At 37.9% G+C, this 19,111-nt stretch overlaps 1 protein-coding gene across 4 annotated transcripts in view; it reads left to right on the top strand.

Moving 5' to 3' along the window:
* Positions 1 to 19,111, top strand: part of CDK14 (cyclin dependent kinase 14) — a 323,920-nt gene that overhangs the window by 178,407 nt on the left and 126,402 nt on the right. For all 4 annotated transcript variants that reach the window (XM_064444644.1, XM_064444647.1, XM_064444646.1 and 1 more), the window contains 2 exons: positions 3,356 to 3,476; positions 14,595 to 14,688. In XM_064444644.1, coding sequence (XP_064300714.1) covers positions 3,356 to 3,476; positions 14,595 to 14,688 — 215 coding nt within the window. The remainder of the gene's footprint in view (positions 1 to 3,355; positions 3,477 to 14,594; positions 14,689 to 19,111) is intronic.

Genomic DNA, 19,111 nt, shown 5'->3' with positions numbered 1-19,111 from the left:
AGGTAGAAGAGTGCTCAAGCAGCAATATGTAAATATTGGGTACTCACCTGGTGATCTCTCCATTTACCTTTTGGCTTTTATGCACACTGGCCATTAAGGTTTGAAGTTTGGATAATCCCCCATAAGCTCTGTCTTTTTAAAACAAGATTGTCGCTCTTCCTGTAGTGTAACCATGGAAACAGACAGGGAACCCTTAAAGAATGTGATCGAACATGCTGTGCTAATTAACCCTACCCTTCAGTTTTCTTTCAGTTGAAGGATGTGGTTAAATAAATTTTGCATGAGTAAGCATATTTGGATGTGCAAAAGGGTATAAAATATGTCGCAAATTTTCTTGCAGAAGGATATCTGAAAAAAAAACCTGGCAACTGTCATCTATTTACATCTGGAGCATCAAAATAAGAAATTCAGTATCTTGTTAGTGTTTCACATATATATATTGATAGCATTCTTTCTAAACTACAAATATATCTGAAAGATGGAGATGTTTTTTCATGCCTTAAGTGTGATGAGAGATGTTTGCCTTAATTTTGAGTCTTCAGGTGAAAGTATTCAAAACTGCAAATGCCTTCTTTATGCAGAGCGTTATTCAGAAAAAGCAAACTTTGCTTCCTCCCTGAAAGAAAGCTCCTCTGAGGCATTAACCTAATTCAGGTCTTTCCAGTTCTGCACAGGAGGAGCCACTGACCGTGCCAAAGTTTCCTCTGCCGAATTTTAGCCTTTGTATTTCCTTCAGTTGTTCACCCCTGCTTTCCATTGGAACACTTAGTTTCTGAAGTAACATATGTGCCCAACTAGGAAACCAATCAGCCACAACTTAAAATATATGGCCTGTTCCCCATAAACCTCTTAAGCACGGCGATGCTGTCTGATGGCAACGTATGGCCTCAACTTGCTTTTACAAATTAAGGTTTTGTTTAAAACTTTCTCCATTCCAGTAATGACCCTCTTATAACTGAGAAACCAGATGTAACAGCTAACCTCAAATGAGGCTTTCATGGTGGCTGGGATTAGCCCAACAGGGCCATCCTTTGAAAATCGGATGAGTTTTAGTTAACCTGGAATGGGTTAGAGGTGGAGGATATCTGGAAGCAGTGGGCTGAGGAAACAGGATGGGCAGCAGTCCCAGCAGGATGGGAGGACTGGGTCCATGCTGAGCAGTCGGAGGAAAGGTGTGCCTGGGCTGACTAGAGCACTTGCAAAGCTCCATCCCAGCCAATAAGGTAGCAGAAACTGACAGGCAAGCATGGATAACGTATTATTTGCAGTGTCATGTCTGGTATGGCAAGTTGGGTACTCATTCTTCCCTGCATGGGAGATTTCTTGAGTGTGTGGATCAAAGACTTTGTGTCATGGAGACCTGAGTTCATTTTTCACCCACAAGTTCTAAAGTTTTTTGACAGTTTTCCCCAAATCACGTGATGTTGCTGGCTTCTTCAAAATGGCTTTTCCATGCCTGTCTATGCCTTTTCTCCTGTCAAAGCTAGGTAGAAGATGAGAGAAGAAATTGTTTGCAACCAAATTCAGTCTTCCTCAGGCAGGACTAAAGGGGGGCTCGGACAGGCAGAGAAAGATGGAGGGATTCACCATCTGGGCTTCTCAAATCCTTTTATAATTTTTATTTAGCTTAATAATAGTAGGTCCATATCCACAGATTCAGGGACTGCTGTTTCAATTTAGTCACGAGGGATATAGGTGCTCAGAAATTCAGACTTGTTGATGTTTCTCTGGGTTAGGAATAAGAACTATCCATCAGTTAGAGCATTTGGAGGATTCTTATATCCTAGAAGCAAAAATGTTAATCTGGAGGTGGAGGCACTGCAGAGTGTGTGATGTGACCTTTCCTCTGGCCTCTTTGGGGCTGTACCTGGCCGACCCCAAGTTGTCTGTGTGAGCCAAGTTATTAATCAAGCTGGTGGCCAGGTGCACAAACAAAAGAAATGGATGCCTGAAGGCTTCTAAAAAAAAAAAAAAAAAAAAAAGTTATTCATATGTTTTTTAGAAGAAATTCTGGCATATAGGTCAAATTATTCCCCTACACTGGTCTAATTGCTGTAATCAGCTGATAAGGCAATCTACTGGCAAGATTTGCCATCATTACTATGGAGATATATTCACTGAGATTAACTGTTCTTAAATAGCTTCTCCAGTGTATTAAGAATAAGGGTGCAAAGGATTTTCATCTGCACTGTTATGTGAATTCTCATGTTGCATATTTCTTTCTGAGTGTATGACTTTGCTTTATGGTTTGTGTAAGGTGTAAGACATGACCTCCTGTTTTAGTAATTTCATTTGTTTTGTGAAAGGGAAATCAGTAGTTCTTTGTTTAGGAAGACACAAAAAAACCCAGCAGCGCATTCTCCTGATTTCCGTTACTTGTGCATGTCCACTGTTCCCAGTGAGGGAGCGGATGGTGTCAAGGCAGTAACTAGGAGCAGATTAGTTGGAAAAGGTGTTTGCAGGCCCATGATGGGAACAGTCACCATAGCCCTGAAAATCTTTTTCCATTTCCCAGAGGAGAGAGGCTTCTGTAGGAGAACCATTAGGAAAGTATGCTCTCTGCTGCTGTTTTTAGCGTATGTGGGTCTCTCCTAAAATCTTTCCAGTTTTTACATGATTATGGTTGTGTACTACTGTGAATTATTTTAAATGACTGACAAGCTGAAAAGACAGTTATTGTAAATAGTATATCTTAGTAGGCCACAGATTTCATTGAAATGATTTCTGCTTCTGAGGTTGATGCAGTGCCGATACACATTTATTGAGAGAAAAGAATTTTGCATATACCTTTTTCTGATGTATTACTGCAATATTAATATTTATTTGAATGGTAATGTTTAAGTGTGTCTACTGCTTTCAAATATAAACTTGAATAAGCAGGCTGGGGTTTGCAGTGTAAATGTGGAAGGCTTCCTTAGGCTCCCCTAAAAAACCAAGTCTCATCTGTGGCACTATTTGACTTGTCATTTCCTTTTACTAAATAACATTGAAATAAAAGTCTATCGATGCCTAAGGATGAGCAGTTAATGGAAATTAAAATCTTTGTTTATTTGTCTTTCATTTAGGTGTACCACAATGTATCTGCATTTTTTCTGGCTGGGCCAGTGGTTGTCATTATGAAAAGCATATTTTATTATTCCTTCATAATTCATAGCTCTGTTTAGCCAGATACTAAATGACAGATGATACCTTGTTCTTTCATTAAGTAAATTATTCCAATACTAGAAGAAAAAAATGCTTGCAACATGTTGTCATGTTATGTGATATGGATGCATATATCCTTTTAGGATTGTAACTATACAGCAAACTATTTCTTTGTTTTGGTTGCATTAACTTATTTGTATTTACCCCACAGGTCTTGCAAGAGCTAAATCAGTTCCCAGCCATACGTATTCCAATGAAGTGGTAACCCTATGGTACAGACCTCCAGATGTCCTTCTGGGATCAACAGAGTATTCCACCTGCCTCGACATGTGGTAAGTAAAGAAACCTTACACAAGACTCTATGTAGGTGCTTTAGCTTTGATTTTTTTTTTTTAAGATGTATAAAACAAATATGTAGCAATATTAGTGATACAGGTTAAAAAACTTGTGTTTAGAAATCTGTGTGGTTCACTCGGTATCTCCCTAAAGGAAACCCTTCCTGCCACCTCATCGGTTGGAGCTGGTACCTACTGTTGACACACCACTAGAAGAGCCATTGGTGCTTTGCGAGAGACAGATTCATTCCTTGACTTTTGTAGTCTTGATGTGGTATTTAGGTATGATATGATAGATGTTTTGCAGAAGAAAGATCTCCACCATGCCCAGCTGTAGCAAGAACAAAACCAGGAATCTCTGGATGTGAGGATACAGCCTTAGTTCTTAATCTACTGTACTTGTTAGCAGAAAATCAGTGTGTGACACATCACTGAATAGTTTTCTTTCAAACCTACAGATTTTGTTTAGACCTGCAGGTTTGAAAGAGCAGTTTGATGTGTACAGTATACAGCACCTTGGTCCTTTCTGATGACATAATTTAGTCCTCTGTTGAACAAAGAAGGTGTTTGGTTTTTTGACTGTTAGAAATCAAACCGGAGGTTCTTCGTTGATCCTGTAGGTACTGAGGTCACAGGATCTCTGTAATCTGTACAAATTCTGTAACGAGAAAGAGCTTCAACTGTGTTAGTTGAAGCAATGCATATTGATACAAGAGACAGAAACGTGGTAAAAAATATTTTTCCTTACAAAGAAAGTCTCATGCTCTGGAAGACGTTAAATTTTCTTTGAATGTGTATTTGAGTTTTTAAGTCTATACCGTTGTTTCATTTGAGAAAAAAATATACTGAGCAAATTTCAGAAAAATATAATGATTTTGTAGTTTGCTGAAATATCTGTCTTTAATACAGGCAACCTAAATTTAGAATTATGATTATGTTAAAATCTAGAGGTAACTGTAAGATAAGGTTAAAAGGACCTTATGTTTTCATATGGTGGGTGAATAATATTTTTCAGGGTAAGCTTGCAACATGGTACTGAAACTGATGACCTAGCAGGAATACTTTTTTGCTGAGGAAGGGAACTAAGCATGACTAGGTTGTCTTTAGTTCTGTAGCTGAGATCAGAGAATGTGGGATGAAAAGCTTTGTTTTCCTGAAAATATCTAGTTTTTCCCTGTAGTGCTCATAATTCTTGACTCCTGGGGCAAGAGTTAGAAGCTGCAGGATTGTTTCATTTGAAGGGGTTACAGAGTATAAATGCTAGGATACCTAATACGTTTAATATAATTGGGCCTCTGGCTGCTGTAGTTCCTTGACCCCTTGTAAGGGTAGGTGAACCAAGAGGCCGGAGAGCGAGGGCGAACAAACTTCTCCAAATGTGAATGTTGTGATATTGCAACTGCAGCAGAGAGGCAAAGGCAGCGTCTTGTGTGTCAGCTGGCTGGTTTTCTTCAAACCATTCTCCACTTCACAGATCTAAAATAATTTCCCCCTGCAACTCAGCTTCTCATCTATCCTAAAACTGTCTTGTTTTCCCAGAGATCAGGTTCAACCTGGTCTTCACAAACTGTATGAAATCTCTGCTTCCCGTCTGCTCCTGATGTTTCACAATCACCTCTTTTCCAAGATACACCTCTGACACTCTGACATGTGTTCAGTTCTTGAGAGTCCCACATCTTTGGGTACGTGTTTACATACATGTCTCAATTTGTGAAGTACAGAGAGGTGAGAGAATATATGGAAACAGTTAAAGAAAATGTTTACATGCTTTAATAGAGCAACCTACTCCAGAAGTCCTCTAAAATGCTTTTTTAGTCAAAAGAGACATTGGAATTTCTTTTTTTTAACATTTACCAAATAAAAAAAAATTATTGTGCTTTGAAATTAAGGGGAGGATTTTGTTTGTTTGTTTGGTTTTTTTTAACTGAACAAAGGATTTAAAAACATTTTTGATTCTCAGTGAAACTTCTTCCACAAAGAAAAGGGTTTCTCTCAGAAGTTCAATAACTTGTCAGAAATAGATCTTTTAACCTTCCTCCCAGTAATTATTTTAGTAAAAGAGCTGTTGAAAAGTCTAGTCAAAGTGTGTGGTGTTACTCTGATAGAGATCAAATTAAGCCATGCCACTAATAGAAGCATTTTAAACTTACTATAAATGCAGACTGAGCATTTCCTTCATAATCATATGTTTATATTCAAATTACATGGACAGCAGGAAGGATCAAGGAAGAACTCAAAATGCCACTACAACAATCAGGTCATTATTTTGTGTCCTGACAAAAATGATGCAAGACTATTGGGGAAGAACACAATAATTACATCTTCAATGATATCAATAAATGATGTTTTCTTGTACAGAGAATTTCGTATAGGTCTAAAAAAGATCCAGGTGGTCAGGGGCAGAGGTGGTGAGTTTTGTTTCAAATGAAAAATGAGGTCATACTGCTCTTGTACTAGCTTTGTAGCCCTTAAAAATTTTTTGCTGCCCTGTACAAACCAGAGAACTATGAAAAGCTTAGAAAAAAGCCCTGGTAATACAGTTCCTTTCACATGGCAGGAATTTATGTAGAGGCACAGCTACTGCCACATCAGAAATCAGATTAGAGCAAATGTATATTGTGTGTGATTGAAGAGCTTAAGGTTTTTATTTCTGCGCTTTGTTGGGTTATCTCAGACAGCCCTTCCAGTTTGATTGTGGGAGGTGTAGTTGCACGTTAAGGTCACTTGGGCTTATTTGGCACATCTAACAATGAGCTCTGCAGGAGCACAGGCAGGCTTGGGGCTTTGTTCATACAATGGTTGTACATATCTGGGCCATAATTATATTAAAACCACTTAGTGGCTTCCCAGAGTGGGAGGAAGGGAGACGGGGAGAAACCCACCTACCATCAGATTCCAAGATAATTTGGTAATTTGTTATCAAAAGTGTGTTTGTAGCATTAGCATTTTTATGCAATTACTGTCGTTATGTCCTTATGGCAGATAGTGTGTGCTCTCCTGTGTCCTTATTGATGAACTACATGATGACAAAACTAGGCATCCACTTTACTAAATATTTAAATAATGTAAAAGGTAGAAAGCACAGCTGTTTCTTGCATTTAGGGAAGAAAAAAAAAAAAAAGACACAAGGCCTTTGCTATAGCTGTGATAAATGACATTTCATGGTGGTTCCCAAGGAACAGAAAGTAGGGCTCCTACTGAGTAGAAGGCCAACTGCATGAAAAAAGAGTCCAAATATTAACCACTGGACAGTGGCTGGGAAGCAGGTGGCAGAGGCTGCAGGCTATTTTTACACTTCATTTGCCAGTGTAGGGCATTAGGATGGTAACTAAAAGCTAATGATCCACATGTGATGTTACATTCTCCTGCATTCTTTTCTAAATAGCCACTGGCAATAAAATAATATTAATGAAGACGTACGTGCATTAACGGTGTCAGGCTGGTGATGGAAATCAATGCGGCGGGCTTTGCGATTTACTGCTGACAGCATTTGATAGAGCAGCACTGTGTGAATGTATTATACTACCCACAACTGCATCAAAGAGTTGTGATAACCTTTGATATGCTTTTTTTTTCCTCCTGATGAGCACTTACTAGTAGCTAGAAAAATGGCTTTGCATTACCTCTGGTTTAGCTTGTCCTAATCCTTGAATTTTGCAGTCCTTTGAAAGTCAATGCAAGGAAAATAAGCTTCAATACATAAAGGGTTTATGTATTACTAAAACCCATATATAAGTAATACAGAAACATAGGGGAAAAATCCCCAAATGAACCTATTCTGTTTGTTCCTTACAGGAAGAATACAGTATTAGTAAATGAAGAAATTTAAACAGGTTATTAAATCCTTTTTGATTCTGGTAATGCATGTATGGCTACATCTGGGTTGCTTACATCAAGAAATCACTAGGGATGTTTTATTTTGAAGTGCAGCTGGCTTTAAACTGTGTTTGCTAACAGCTGGCGATTTTTTGCATATCTTGTTGTTTTGCTTTTAAAAAATATACTCTCAGTCACAGTTCAGGTAACCTACGAAGTTATGGGCCATGATATATTTTAAATTCACTTTTTTTGACTAACATCAGCTGTGTTTAGTGCTGCAGAAGAAATCTCTTAAAACTAGGCCAATTAAGTGTTATGAAATTGCTAATTAAATCAGTTATTTAACTTTGTAACATTGATGTACGTGATTTCAAATCTCATCGTATGGAGTTTTTCTACCCTATTATTACAAAAATAAATGGTATTTTTCAGGAACACACCGCTTTCCACATATAGCCTGCTCCGAGTGCAGATTTGAGTGCTCACTGTAATTCCATGCATGCTTACATGAATATTTAACCAATGAAGACCTACGACAGTAATTAAGATATTTCTTAAATAAAAATGGTTCTTGTCTCAGACACAGGTGCACCAAATTATGTTTTTACACAGGGGACATCATAAAGGCATCTTTATCCTCTATCTGCTGTAAACAGTTTGCAGAGAGAGAAATCCGAGATCAGGATTCCCAGTACACCCTGAAGAAATACTACTTGGGGCCTGAGAGAGAAAACAGCGTAGGGGAAATTAGTTCTTTTGCCCTTGATGTTCTTTATGATTATGACTTCCACTCCAAAGAAGTGCTGATCTGTAGGATTAGGATATTAAGGTGAGGATATTGCAATAACTATCAAGGTATTGTTAATTAAACTTCTCTCATTGTCAGTGAGCTCTTCAAAAGTTTTATCAGCTTTTGATTGGAAAATTCTCATAGGGTCGAATTCATAGAAACACCATGTGCGAAGAAACCGTCTTGGTCTGTAGTTATTGGAAAGGCATTTCAATTCCTGTCTAAAAACTACTTTTATCCATTTGGAACATCAGATTTATTATCACTTTTGCACTGCTAGAACTACGTTTCATGTCTGTCATGAAAGTACCTTATTAAGGTCTCTGGATCCAGAAAAGAAAACCAGGAAGAATGTGTTCAACAGAAAAATATCTTATGGCAAAATGTTGCTCAAGTTTGAAGATTATTTTCTTGAGCTTTTTTTGCATTTTGCTTTTGCAGAACAAGTGAGTCTAATAGAAGAAGTCTTGCAAAAAGGGATCATGTACATTTGAATCCTTCATGAATACATTTCTTAATATAGAAACTAAGCATTGCTATAGAGAGTTGGGTCGCAAAACAAATTTTGCAGCTTTTATTTCTAGGTAGTCAGTGACACAGGCAAGAACATGAGCACTTTATTCGCTTGTAATAACAATTGCTTCAAGACTGACTGTCAAGAAATACTTTGAACTATCATACTTTCAAGCAAATTATTTATCATTCGTTGCATCTGTTTTCTGCAGAAGTTTAAATGTTGTTCTTTGTCATCATGGATGGACCTGGGGGTTCTGGTTGACGGCAAGCTGAACACGAGCCAACAGTGTGCCCTGGCAGCTGAGAGGGACAACCGTGCCCTGGGGTGCATCAAGCACTGCATTGCAGCTGGTCGAGGGAGGTGATTGTCCCACTCTGCTCTGTGCTGGTGCAGCCTCACCTCGAGTGCTGGGTGCAGTTTTGGGCACCGCAGTATATTAAGGATACAAAGCTACTAGAGAGTGTCCAGAGGAGGACCATGGAGCTGGTGAAGGGTTTAGAAGGGAAGCTGTATGAGGAGTGGCTAAAGTCACTTGGTTTGTTCAGCCTAGAGGAGAGGAGGCTGAGGAGAGACCTCATCATGGTCTACAACTTTGTCACAAGGGGAGGAGGAGGGGCAGGTGCTGATCTCTTTTTTCCCCTGGTGACCAATGACAGGACCCAAGGGAATGGCAGGAAGATGTGCCAGGGGAGGTTTAGGTTGTATATTAGGAAAAGGTTCTTCACCCAGAGGGTGGAGCAGCACTGGAACAGGCTCCCCAGGGAGGCGGTCACAGCACCAAGCCTGACATAATTCAAGAAGCACTTGGACAATGCCCTCAGAGACATGGTGTGAATTTTGGGGTTGTCCTGTGCAGGGACAGGAGTTGGACTCGATGATCCTTGTGGGTCCCTTCCAACTCAGGACATTCTATGAAAATTTTGCTTCACTAGTTACTTCTCATGTGAGAACTGTAGCCTGTTTGCCTTGTTGCCCCTATTCTTTGTTCAGACTGCATCTCCCATTGTAGGTTAGTTTTCACATATCAAAGTGGAGTGGTCATGAAAGGCAAATTCCAACCAAGTTCAGCATCTGCAGGTATTCTGGCAGTGTGCCACTGTAGAATTAAATCAGATTTTTTTCAATTAAGGAGACAAAAGTTCCTTGCTTTTCATTCCTTTACCCCAAAATTTGTTTTCATGGTTCTGTTCATGAACAGCATCATAAAGGAATGTGACTTTTTTTCTGAATAAACAAGACAAGATAAAAATCTCTGTACCCTTCCAACATGTTGCATATTACTAGTGGATTTTATGGAAAAGGTTTCAGTACTACGTCCTGGTCACAAATCCATAAAAGACCAAGTAGTTGGGGTGGTTTGGGTTTTTTTTTGGGGGGGGGAGGGGGTTTGTTTTTTTTTTAATTCTGATATATTTAACAGTACAAACTGCATGTAGTTTGGGGTACTTGTATGAAAACTCTACTGCGCTGAATTTCGTAATTCTCACCAGGAGGACTGCTGGAAGCAATTACTTGGTTTTCATAAAATGCCTTCTCCCTCCGAAGCCAAATCCTGCATGCTGAAAACAGGATTCATGACCAGATAGAAACCTTATGTGACGACCCAGCATAGGTTCTTCACTATGAAGAACAAGCTGAATATTATCACCTGCACTGAGCCTGCTAGAAAGCAGATCTGTTAAGGGCAGAATGTTCAACAGTTTTAAACATATATAGTAAGCATATAGGCTTTCTCTAATCTTTATTTATGTATAAACTGAAATTTGTTTTGAAAAAAATTCCTTATTTCAGAGTGTGTCTGTAGTCTCTTTTGTGGATCCATCAAGAAAAACTGGAATATTAATGGAAGGAAACAACCTTAATACTCTTTTATAGATCATGATTCACCAAAGCTTTCATGTTGTTGTTTTTTTTTTACAGTATTCAGTACAGATAGGCTGGAGATTCTTCTTGTCACAATAAGGATCTTTGTTACACAGAGGCAGGAATGTGAATCCTTAAACCAAAAATATAAAACAAATCCACCAGTAAGCAAGTTAATTTTAAGACAATATCCTCTTGGATTATAAAAGCTGTGCAGAAAAAAAAAATGCAGTTTCCTGAGGCATCCAACTTCATATTTACAGGCTCATTTACTACGTCAATTCAAATGCAAGAGTAACTCATTTAGCTGTGCTATTAACTCTCACTCCATGTAAGGCTGTATGGTGACAGTCAGAGTCCCAGGAAATTAAGCAGGACAATAGAAGAGCAATATTAGCTGGTATGGCCACATATGGTCTCATCAATACATCAATAGGTTTAGTCACGCTTTTTGTCATCAGAGGATAAGCCACCCATTTCTACATTAAATGGCTGTCACTTTTACTTTGGAAGGTTATCCTATGCTGTTCCATTGGAAAAATCTCTGAACGAAGTTGCAGCATTTGGCTTATTTATTCTAAATCAGAATTCCTATAAAAAGAGTAGGAAAATCTGAATTGAGTACACTGAAATATGTTAGGCTAACATTCTTTTGTCAAAAATTATTTCTCAAGTGCAGCCTGAAAATGGCATTGTATGCTGAGCGTGCACAAATTACACATAAATAACACCCTTGGAGGTGCGTGCACGTTAAAGCCAAGTTAATTTGTTTATTTCGTATTTCAAGAAGTAATCTTTGTGCCATAGAAACTAGAGATGGGAGTGATCTGTGGGATCATCTTATCCACTCTACTGTTAATTCAAGTCTGTTCCCTGAAGAATATTCTTAAATTTTTCAGCTCGTCTAGTTTTACACAACTGTAACCATGGAGCTTCAAGTCCATTGGGAGGCTGGGGTACAGGACAATTGTTAAGTGTATTTCTCTAACACTCACCTTAAAATTTTTGTTTCCTAAAGGCATTCTGCTATTTCTAGTTATACTATCTTGGATCTACCTCCAGCTCTGGGAACCATTAAAATCCTTATCAGTTCTTCCCTGTCCTTCATTTTGCTTAATTTTAAAGACAGAGTCATCACATTTTCCTTGTCCCTTATGTTTTCTTGTGGCCAAGAATGACATAATTCTCTTAATTTTTCCTTACAAACCAGTTCTTCTGGCACAAAAATAATTTTTGCTTTGCTCAACAATCTCTGTAACCTGTTTAATAGTTTGTGAGGTCTACAAAAACAAGACTAAATTTCAAGGCCTGGTAGAGTCTTTATTTCTTTTCATGTTCAATGTGTGTGCACTTAGGGTTTGTGATTCAAGGATCTGGTTATATACTCAGTTTCTACTTGCTGTGAGCCTAAAGTTCACTGATACCACTAAGACATCTAAAATACCACTCTTGAAGCCTTTATGTGCTATTTTGGCTTTCTGGGTATTTCCTATCAGTTCAATGTCATACTTTTTTATTGTTATTATTTTCCTTTTTTTTTTTAAGTATTCATTTAATCTTGGCTCTCTATGGACTTATTCTTCAATGTGCTGAACACCATAACCTTTGAAACCAAGCATGAGCTTAATTTTCCAGTGGGCCAAAGGGAACAGCAGTCCTCCAGCTGAGACCTTGAGGGTTGTTTATGTTTCTCTCCTCAATGATTTTAATAACCTTTTTATTTTTGTATTAATTGTTTGTTTAACTCCAGTACTCATTCACTCTCATTTCAGCTTGTGACTAAAAGGAGTACTAGGTTACACAAGAGTCCAATACACATAACAGGATTCTTCCTTTCAAGCAGGAAATTTTTCTTCAGTAGTGTTGTCTGCAGTTCTTACTTGATTTTTGGCTCATACATCTGTCAGCACCTCTGAAAATTGAAAACTTTATAAATAAGTTATGTGAAACAATATAAAATTTGGCAAAATTTTCCTGTTGCCTATAGAGCATTTGTGTTTAAACAGCTAGCCGAAGTTTCTTTGCAGCGTGCGTACAAGGCCTCAAATGATACACTGGTTTAATCAAATGCCTGTTTTCTGGTTGCAAGAATAGAACTCTGATCCTCTTTTCTTTAGTCTAAATTCAATTGGTTTTTTTCTCATCTTGAATAAATGGCTTCTGACTGAAATCTTTACTTTTTCCTTGTCTGAGATCCTGATGCTGTTTATAAGTATTTGACTAAGATATATTGTGCCTATCTGTGCCTAATGAAGCACTAACCAGACTAAATGATGAATGGCAGTTTAATCAATTCAGTTCATTTGGATCCAGCAGAAACATATGGAAGATAAATTTTAACCCCTCTTTTATAAACACCTGAATTATTCTAAAATTTGACCAGAACTCTGCTTTCCTAAGTTTTCCTCCACTTCTCAATGCCTAAGGAGAAACTTGGCTTAATATATCTATGCTTTGGGATGTAGAATTAGAAAATAGTGATGTATGTTTAATTTTCTTCTTCAAGAAGTTTGACTATCATCTCTTATTGTCATGGAACATAAAATTACTTCATTATTCAGCGGTGGTCAGAGGCTTCAGAGATGAGTAAAGCATGGGTTGTCTGCCGATAATCTTAGTTAAGTGGTATCTATAAATACTCAGCCTTGGCCTTCATGAAAATATGCAATCTATTTTCATTAAGTTGTTTTATTCTAGAATGACTTCCTCACCAATATATGCACGCATATTCCTAAAATTAAATGCTACTTTCTGAATGCATCATCATGATGCATAATCAATGAAAACGTATGTAATTACTACATTCCAAATAATTTACTTCTAAAAACAGTGTTAAATTAGAGGATATTGCTGGGATTTTATGACACAGAAACACAACTCACAATTTCAGGGAGAGGTGGTACCGTAGTTAGTTTTGCAAATTCTTGGTTCATTTTGGTACGTATTTTGGGTTATTGAATTGACTTTGGTATGGGTGATGGTATTTTTTGTGTGGTTATTTAAACAGACACGGTAATACAGCGTATGTAGGTGTTTGCACAGAGAAGTTGTAGAAATATGTATGTAGAAGAATGTAATTGAACAAGTTAAAATATATAATCAAATTCTGCATCCTACTGTTAGCCAAGGGGGATGTTTTCTCTTAAAATTATTTTTGCTGAGGGAACATGTAACTCTCGAGTTCTCTTCATCCCAAAAAGATGACAATGCAAGTTTGTAATTTTGTTTTGCTTTTCAGACACCTGTAGTCCACAGGTTATCTGAAATGTGAGTTAGAGTTCCAAAAACTTTCCTCAACTTTAGAGAATCTATTCTTTGTGCTGTACTTAGTACATCTTGGATATTTTTTCCTTCCAGTTTCCCAGTATTTCTGCCAGTGGCTTAACTGAGTGGGATGAGGGGGACTCATGTGAGGTACCTTTTGTGAGAGACCAGTGACAGGAGCTATAATGAGGTGGCTGTCATGTCAGGGAGATGAGGGAGCCCATGGCTGCTCAGCCCATTGCAGCACCTCTCAGCCAGAGCTTCTGGAGGATGGGGTCAGCAACTGCCCAGAGCTATGGAGCTTTGAGCTTCCTTCTTTTATGGTGGAAGAGGGGAGAAGAAAGCCCAAGCAAGCCATTCCCAGAAGTCATCTGCATTTGGGCAGTAGCTTACTTCAGTGGCTGTGAGCAGCCACGTGCCCTTTTCCTTTTTACTCATTTTTTTCCAGATTCTCCTTCCATGCCAAGGCCTTCCAGCGTGCCTTCATGCCATAGTCCTGTCCCCATTCAGCTTCTCCCAAGGGTGCTCTCTCATTGCCATTCCCACATCCCGAATTTATTTGGGAGCATGAGTAAGCTGCTCAGGAAGCACTGAGGCAGAGAGCAGCCGCATGTGCCTTTATTGGTCTCAACAGCTACTACCATCCATATTTCTGCTAATTCTACACTTGCTTCAAACACCTGGGAAGTATTGATATGTATACATTGGTTTTAGTACATGCATATACTTGTCCTTCAGCCTGGTGTTGATTAAAAAAAAATTATTTAAAGACTGGTGATGGATGCAAAAGTATTGTTGCTGGCCATTTAATCTATAGGAAGTCTTTCTAATGTTGGATACTTTCTCTTTTTTTCCTCTGTAGGGGAGTGGGTTGTATCTTTGTAGAAATGATTCAAGGGGTTGCTGCTTTTCCAGGAATGAAAGACATTCAAGATCAGCTTGAAAGGATATTTCTGGTGAGTACTTTATTGCTGAAGTAATGTCCCTGAGATAACAAGGGATTGATTGATAAATGTTCACGTATTTCTTTGTGCCAGGAATTAAATTACTGCTAGAACCAAGGATCTGAAGGCTAATCCACAAGCTAAAAACAGTTTACTTAATATGTTCTTGAAGACTGTGTAATAAGTTAAGATCCTAATTCTTTCAACTAATATTTTTCAAATAATCTACATAAAAGTTTTTATACAGTTGTGGAAAAATGCTTTCCAAATGTAAGGCAGTGGAAATCCAGCCAGTTTGTCATCCTTACTTTGCAAGTGATCAGCTCTGGTTGGTGGTCTATTAATATTATGCTAATATTGTAATGTTGATGGCAAGTATTTTTTGTGAGACATATAAAGGAAAAATAAGATCGGAAATGAGGTGGGAAACAGAATAGGAAACCAGAAATCATGCTTCTACTCAAGTTCAACAGGAGTGCTCCTAGAAGACTACTGCTTCTTGCGGCCTGGTTTGGTCCTTCATAAGGTATATGGGTAGCTCATAGGCACTGATGACACACCCACATTGGGAGTGAAAAAAGAGTTAATTTATATTGAGTGTAAACTATCATATAGGCATTTTTTTTTCCCAGGGTTGTGTTTTTTGTTTTGTTTTGTTTCTTTGGTGGGTTTTTTGGTTGATTGGTTGGGTTTTTTGACTTGCTTTTTCTCCCATTGTACTCTGGGTTTGTCAGTTCCCTTTCAAAAGGCTCAGGAACAATTTTCCTTGACTCCCTGATAAAGGGTTTCACTTACTCCAATGCCCAGCACAGCTGGGAGCTGTGCTGTTGTGGAGTGGGTTTACTCAAGGAAGCCACTGGTCACCCAGATAGTAGCCAAAGTGGCTCGTGGTACTGCAGGGTGACCATCGGGGAAAGTATCGCCAGAGCAGCTTCTTCCCTCAACCTGGCAACCTCTGTTCTTCTGACCACAGATTTAGAAAGAAAACATGAGCATTTCCTTCCTTTTAAAGGTTATTTTGTTAACAGCCATTTATTTCAAATGCAGGGGATTTATTTGGGATTCTTTTCTGGCCCATGGGAGGGAAAGTAAGTCTTTCATGTTGTGTTTATAAAATTTACATTCTTTGTTTTACTCAGAGTTGCTTGTATTATATCCCATTTGTTGTGTCATCAGGGGAATTTAGCAACTGCTTTTAGGAATGACTCAGGAAAAAAATCCATCTAAAACAAGACCTTATTTGATTGTGGTATAAAAATATCTCATTTTCTGTAAAATATTTTGTTATTCTGCCTGTTTGGCTAATACCATGAAAATTCTGTGCTGTGCAAATAGCTGTGCCACAACGTACACAAGGAACAGCAGTTCTGAGCAGTTCCTAATTACTTCGTTTGTTCACCAGCTTGTTTATTTTAAGCTAGCAACTTCTGGGCCAGTTTTAGGGTTTTGCTTTTTAAATTATTATGCTTCTCATTTATTGGGATGAAATGTCCTCCTTATTTATAGAACTTGAAATTCTGAAAACAATAAATTCCTCTTTGGGGCTTCATCTCATTTACTGTGGTGAAATTTTAGTGAGTGTTTTTGCTATGGAAATTAAGTAGACTTCTAATGGCAGAAATAAATATTTCCCTTAATGGGGCCTTTTCACACTATGAGATTGTATGACATAGTGCAAAAAGTGGTAGTGATAGGTATATCATTTAAACCTATTTTTGTGTGCCTTTTTTAGACCTTTTCTATTTTCCCATTTTCCTTTCTCTTCCCTATCCTCGCAATTATTTGTGTGTTAAAATACCAAGATAAATACATCCCAGGATGAGTTTTGAGGCCTGCCATTCTTTTTAAACACTGTTTTGAAACTTCAGCTGCAAATACCGAGAACAACGTTGAAATAACAAGGGATAATTGATTGATACTGTTTCTTTAATTTGCTCTTTTACAAACCATCAAATAAAAAGATAAAATTTTGGACTGGATAGTTTTATGGTCCCTTGCAAATCAGAGTTAATTTTTAAATCCCAATTAATTAGGCTTTCTAATGGAAGTGTCTAGTTACCCTTAGCTAAATAGTTTCAATAAGTGCCTTCCTAACATACTCTAAGCATCATTAAGAATTTATCTATTTAAAAGTTATAAAACAAAGGATTATTCTTGTTTGGTTTTGTGTTTGAACAGAAGGATTAAATTCATTCATTCTCCAGTGAGTCATGTGTAGTGTGTTAGTTAATAGCACTAAGTACAAAATTAATCAGGTTGTTACACTAGATAACTAATACAATTAACTCCTGCACGGTGAGCACTTACACAGCTGTGAAAGAAACAGATCAGCCAATAAAAGACACTTCCACAAAGTCTTCCCACAATTCACATTTTCAACATCCAACAGTGAAGTTTTTCTTGTAAAAAGAGTAGTCTTCTGAAAATGGTGTAAGCCCACCTTCCCACTAACCCTCTTGTTCTGTATTCCTCTTCCAAAATACACAATTTGTAACAAAAGATATACTGATCCCTGTCAGATCTATTGCCGTTGTTATTAGTCATAGTCACACATCCATAGCACGTAAGAGTCCAGGTTGCATCTTGAAGCTTTTGGGGACTCAGTTACCTTGTAGTGGGGAAGTCACAAAATGGTAAGAAATAATAAGCAGGAAAGGTGAACAAAATTTAATGTGAATAACAGTTTAAAATTCTTAAATGTCTGTTTGATTTCCTATTGTATAATTTCACATTGTTATGTAAATGAAATTAAAATATTTTGTACATATGCAGTCGAGGGTGCCAGAGCAGTGGCACAGGCTGCCCAGGGAGGCTGTGGAGTCTCCTTCCCTGGAGACATTCAAAACCTGCCTGGATGCGTTCCTGTGCCCCCTGCTCTGGGTGTGCCTGCTCAAGCAGGGGGGTTGGACAAGATGATCTCCACAGGTCTCTGCCAAGCCCCACCATTCTGTGATTCCATTATTCTGTATGCTGTTTCAGCAATTATCAAGTGGAAGTCAAATAGAGATTCTTTAAACGCTTTTGCATATCTTTACCGCTGGCTTTCTTCACGTATCTACATAGCAAGACTATATGCAACCCGCCATACCACATGTTTCTTCCTTGTTATGATTGATGTTTATTTATGTTTAATAATGGTTTAATTAAGTGATTGTACATAATAGACTAAGGACAGAGACTGATCTTTCAGTTTTGTTTAACAACTTTTTTCTTAAGCTTGTGTTTGCTGACTTCTGTTGTTTTAAACATTTGTGGGTTTTTTAAATGGTAATATCCACTGATTCTCTATTTCTGTTACAGCAGCTGTTTATAATAAGCATTCTCAGGTTCCATTACTGCAATAGATCTCAATAAAATAGCAAGGGTTTATAAATCAGAATCTGTTCTCAGAATTAGACCAGCACTTAGAGATGTTGATGAATGAGCGAGCTGCAAGTTGTTATTGTTAGGCTTTGGATCTGATAACATGAATTCCTTTTCCCACCTATACTTAGAAGTGTGAATAATCTCTTTTAAAAAACCTGTACTTAACAAATACAAAGGAAATCACAGGTCTAAGTAGGTTGCTTTTTCAAACAGGTTTAACAGTTAATAAAATGTCTTAATGCTGAAGTCATTTGGTTTAATCATTTGGTTACATCTTTACTCCTACTTCTTTCCTATATGTTGGAACTGAGGTTACTTTCTGGATAGAGCTGCATCATAGAAAAAGAGAGAGAAGTGTAATTACAGCATGTAAGAGCTAACAAGTCTTTTGCCTCAAAGTGTCGCACTAGTGATGTATCATTATCATTTCCAGCACAACTGAGAAGATCCAGCAAACTGCTTGTTTTGCCATTGTCTGAGACAAGCAGCTTAAGGTTTTGTTGCAAGGTGCTAGGCCTGATGGACCAATAATCTGGTATGGTAATCCCAGCATTTCTATTTAGTCTTGAAATACGTGCACAAGACAAGGTGAAGGTTCAATCAAGTGTAAAAGAGTACTTTACGTTGAACAGTAAAATAGGAATAGGAAAAACACCTGAGGCAATCTGTTGAGTCAAAATAAAATTGCACAAAACTGGGAAGTATAATTTGGCTTCTGATATGGAGTAGCTAAGAACCTTATCAGTAGTTTATTCCTGTTGATCATTTGTTAGTATACACTTCTTTAGATATGCAAACTTGGAGGTTTTTTGTATCAAGGAGAACCTGCCGTTGTAAATAAACTTTAATTACGTTTAGAAGTAAAAGCTGCACCAAATGCCTTCAAGCTAGCCCTGTACCAGGAAGAATTGACAGCTCCTTGGTTCTGGTGATGATCAGCACGAATTAGTTGAGTGATAAAACTGATTACACTGAGAAGCCTGCACTATGTCTGCGAATGCCTTACCCTGAGCCACAAAGGAGGTACCAACTTGGTTACAGCTCTGACTTTGATATAAAGATGTGCTTT

Source organism: Phalacrocorax carbo, chromosome 2 (assembly GCF_963921805.1).
Source record: "Phalacrocorax carbo chromosome 2, bPhaCar2.1, whole genome shotgun sequence".
NCBI lineage: Eukaryota > Metazoa > Chordata > Aves > Suliformes > Phalacrocoracidae > Phalacrocorax > Phalacrocorax carbo.
This window is presented reverse-complemented; position numbering and strand designations above follow the sequence as displayed.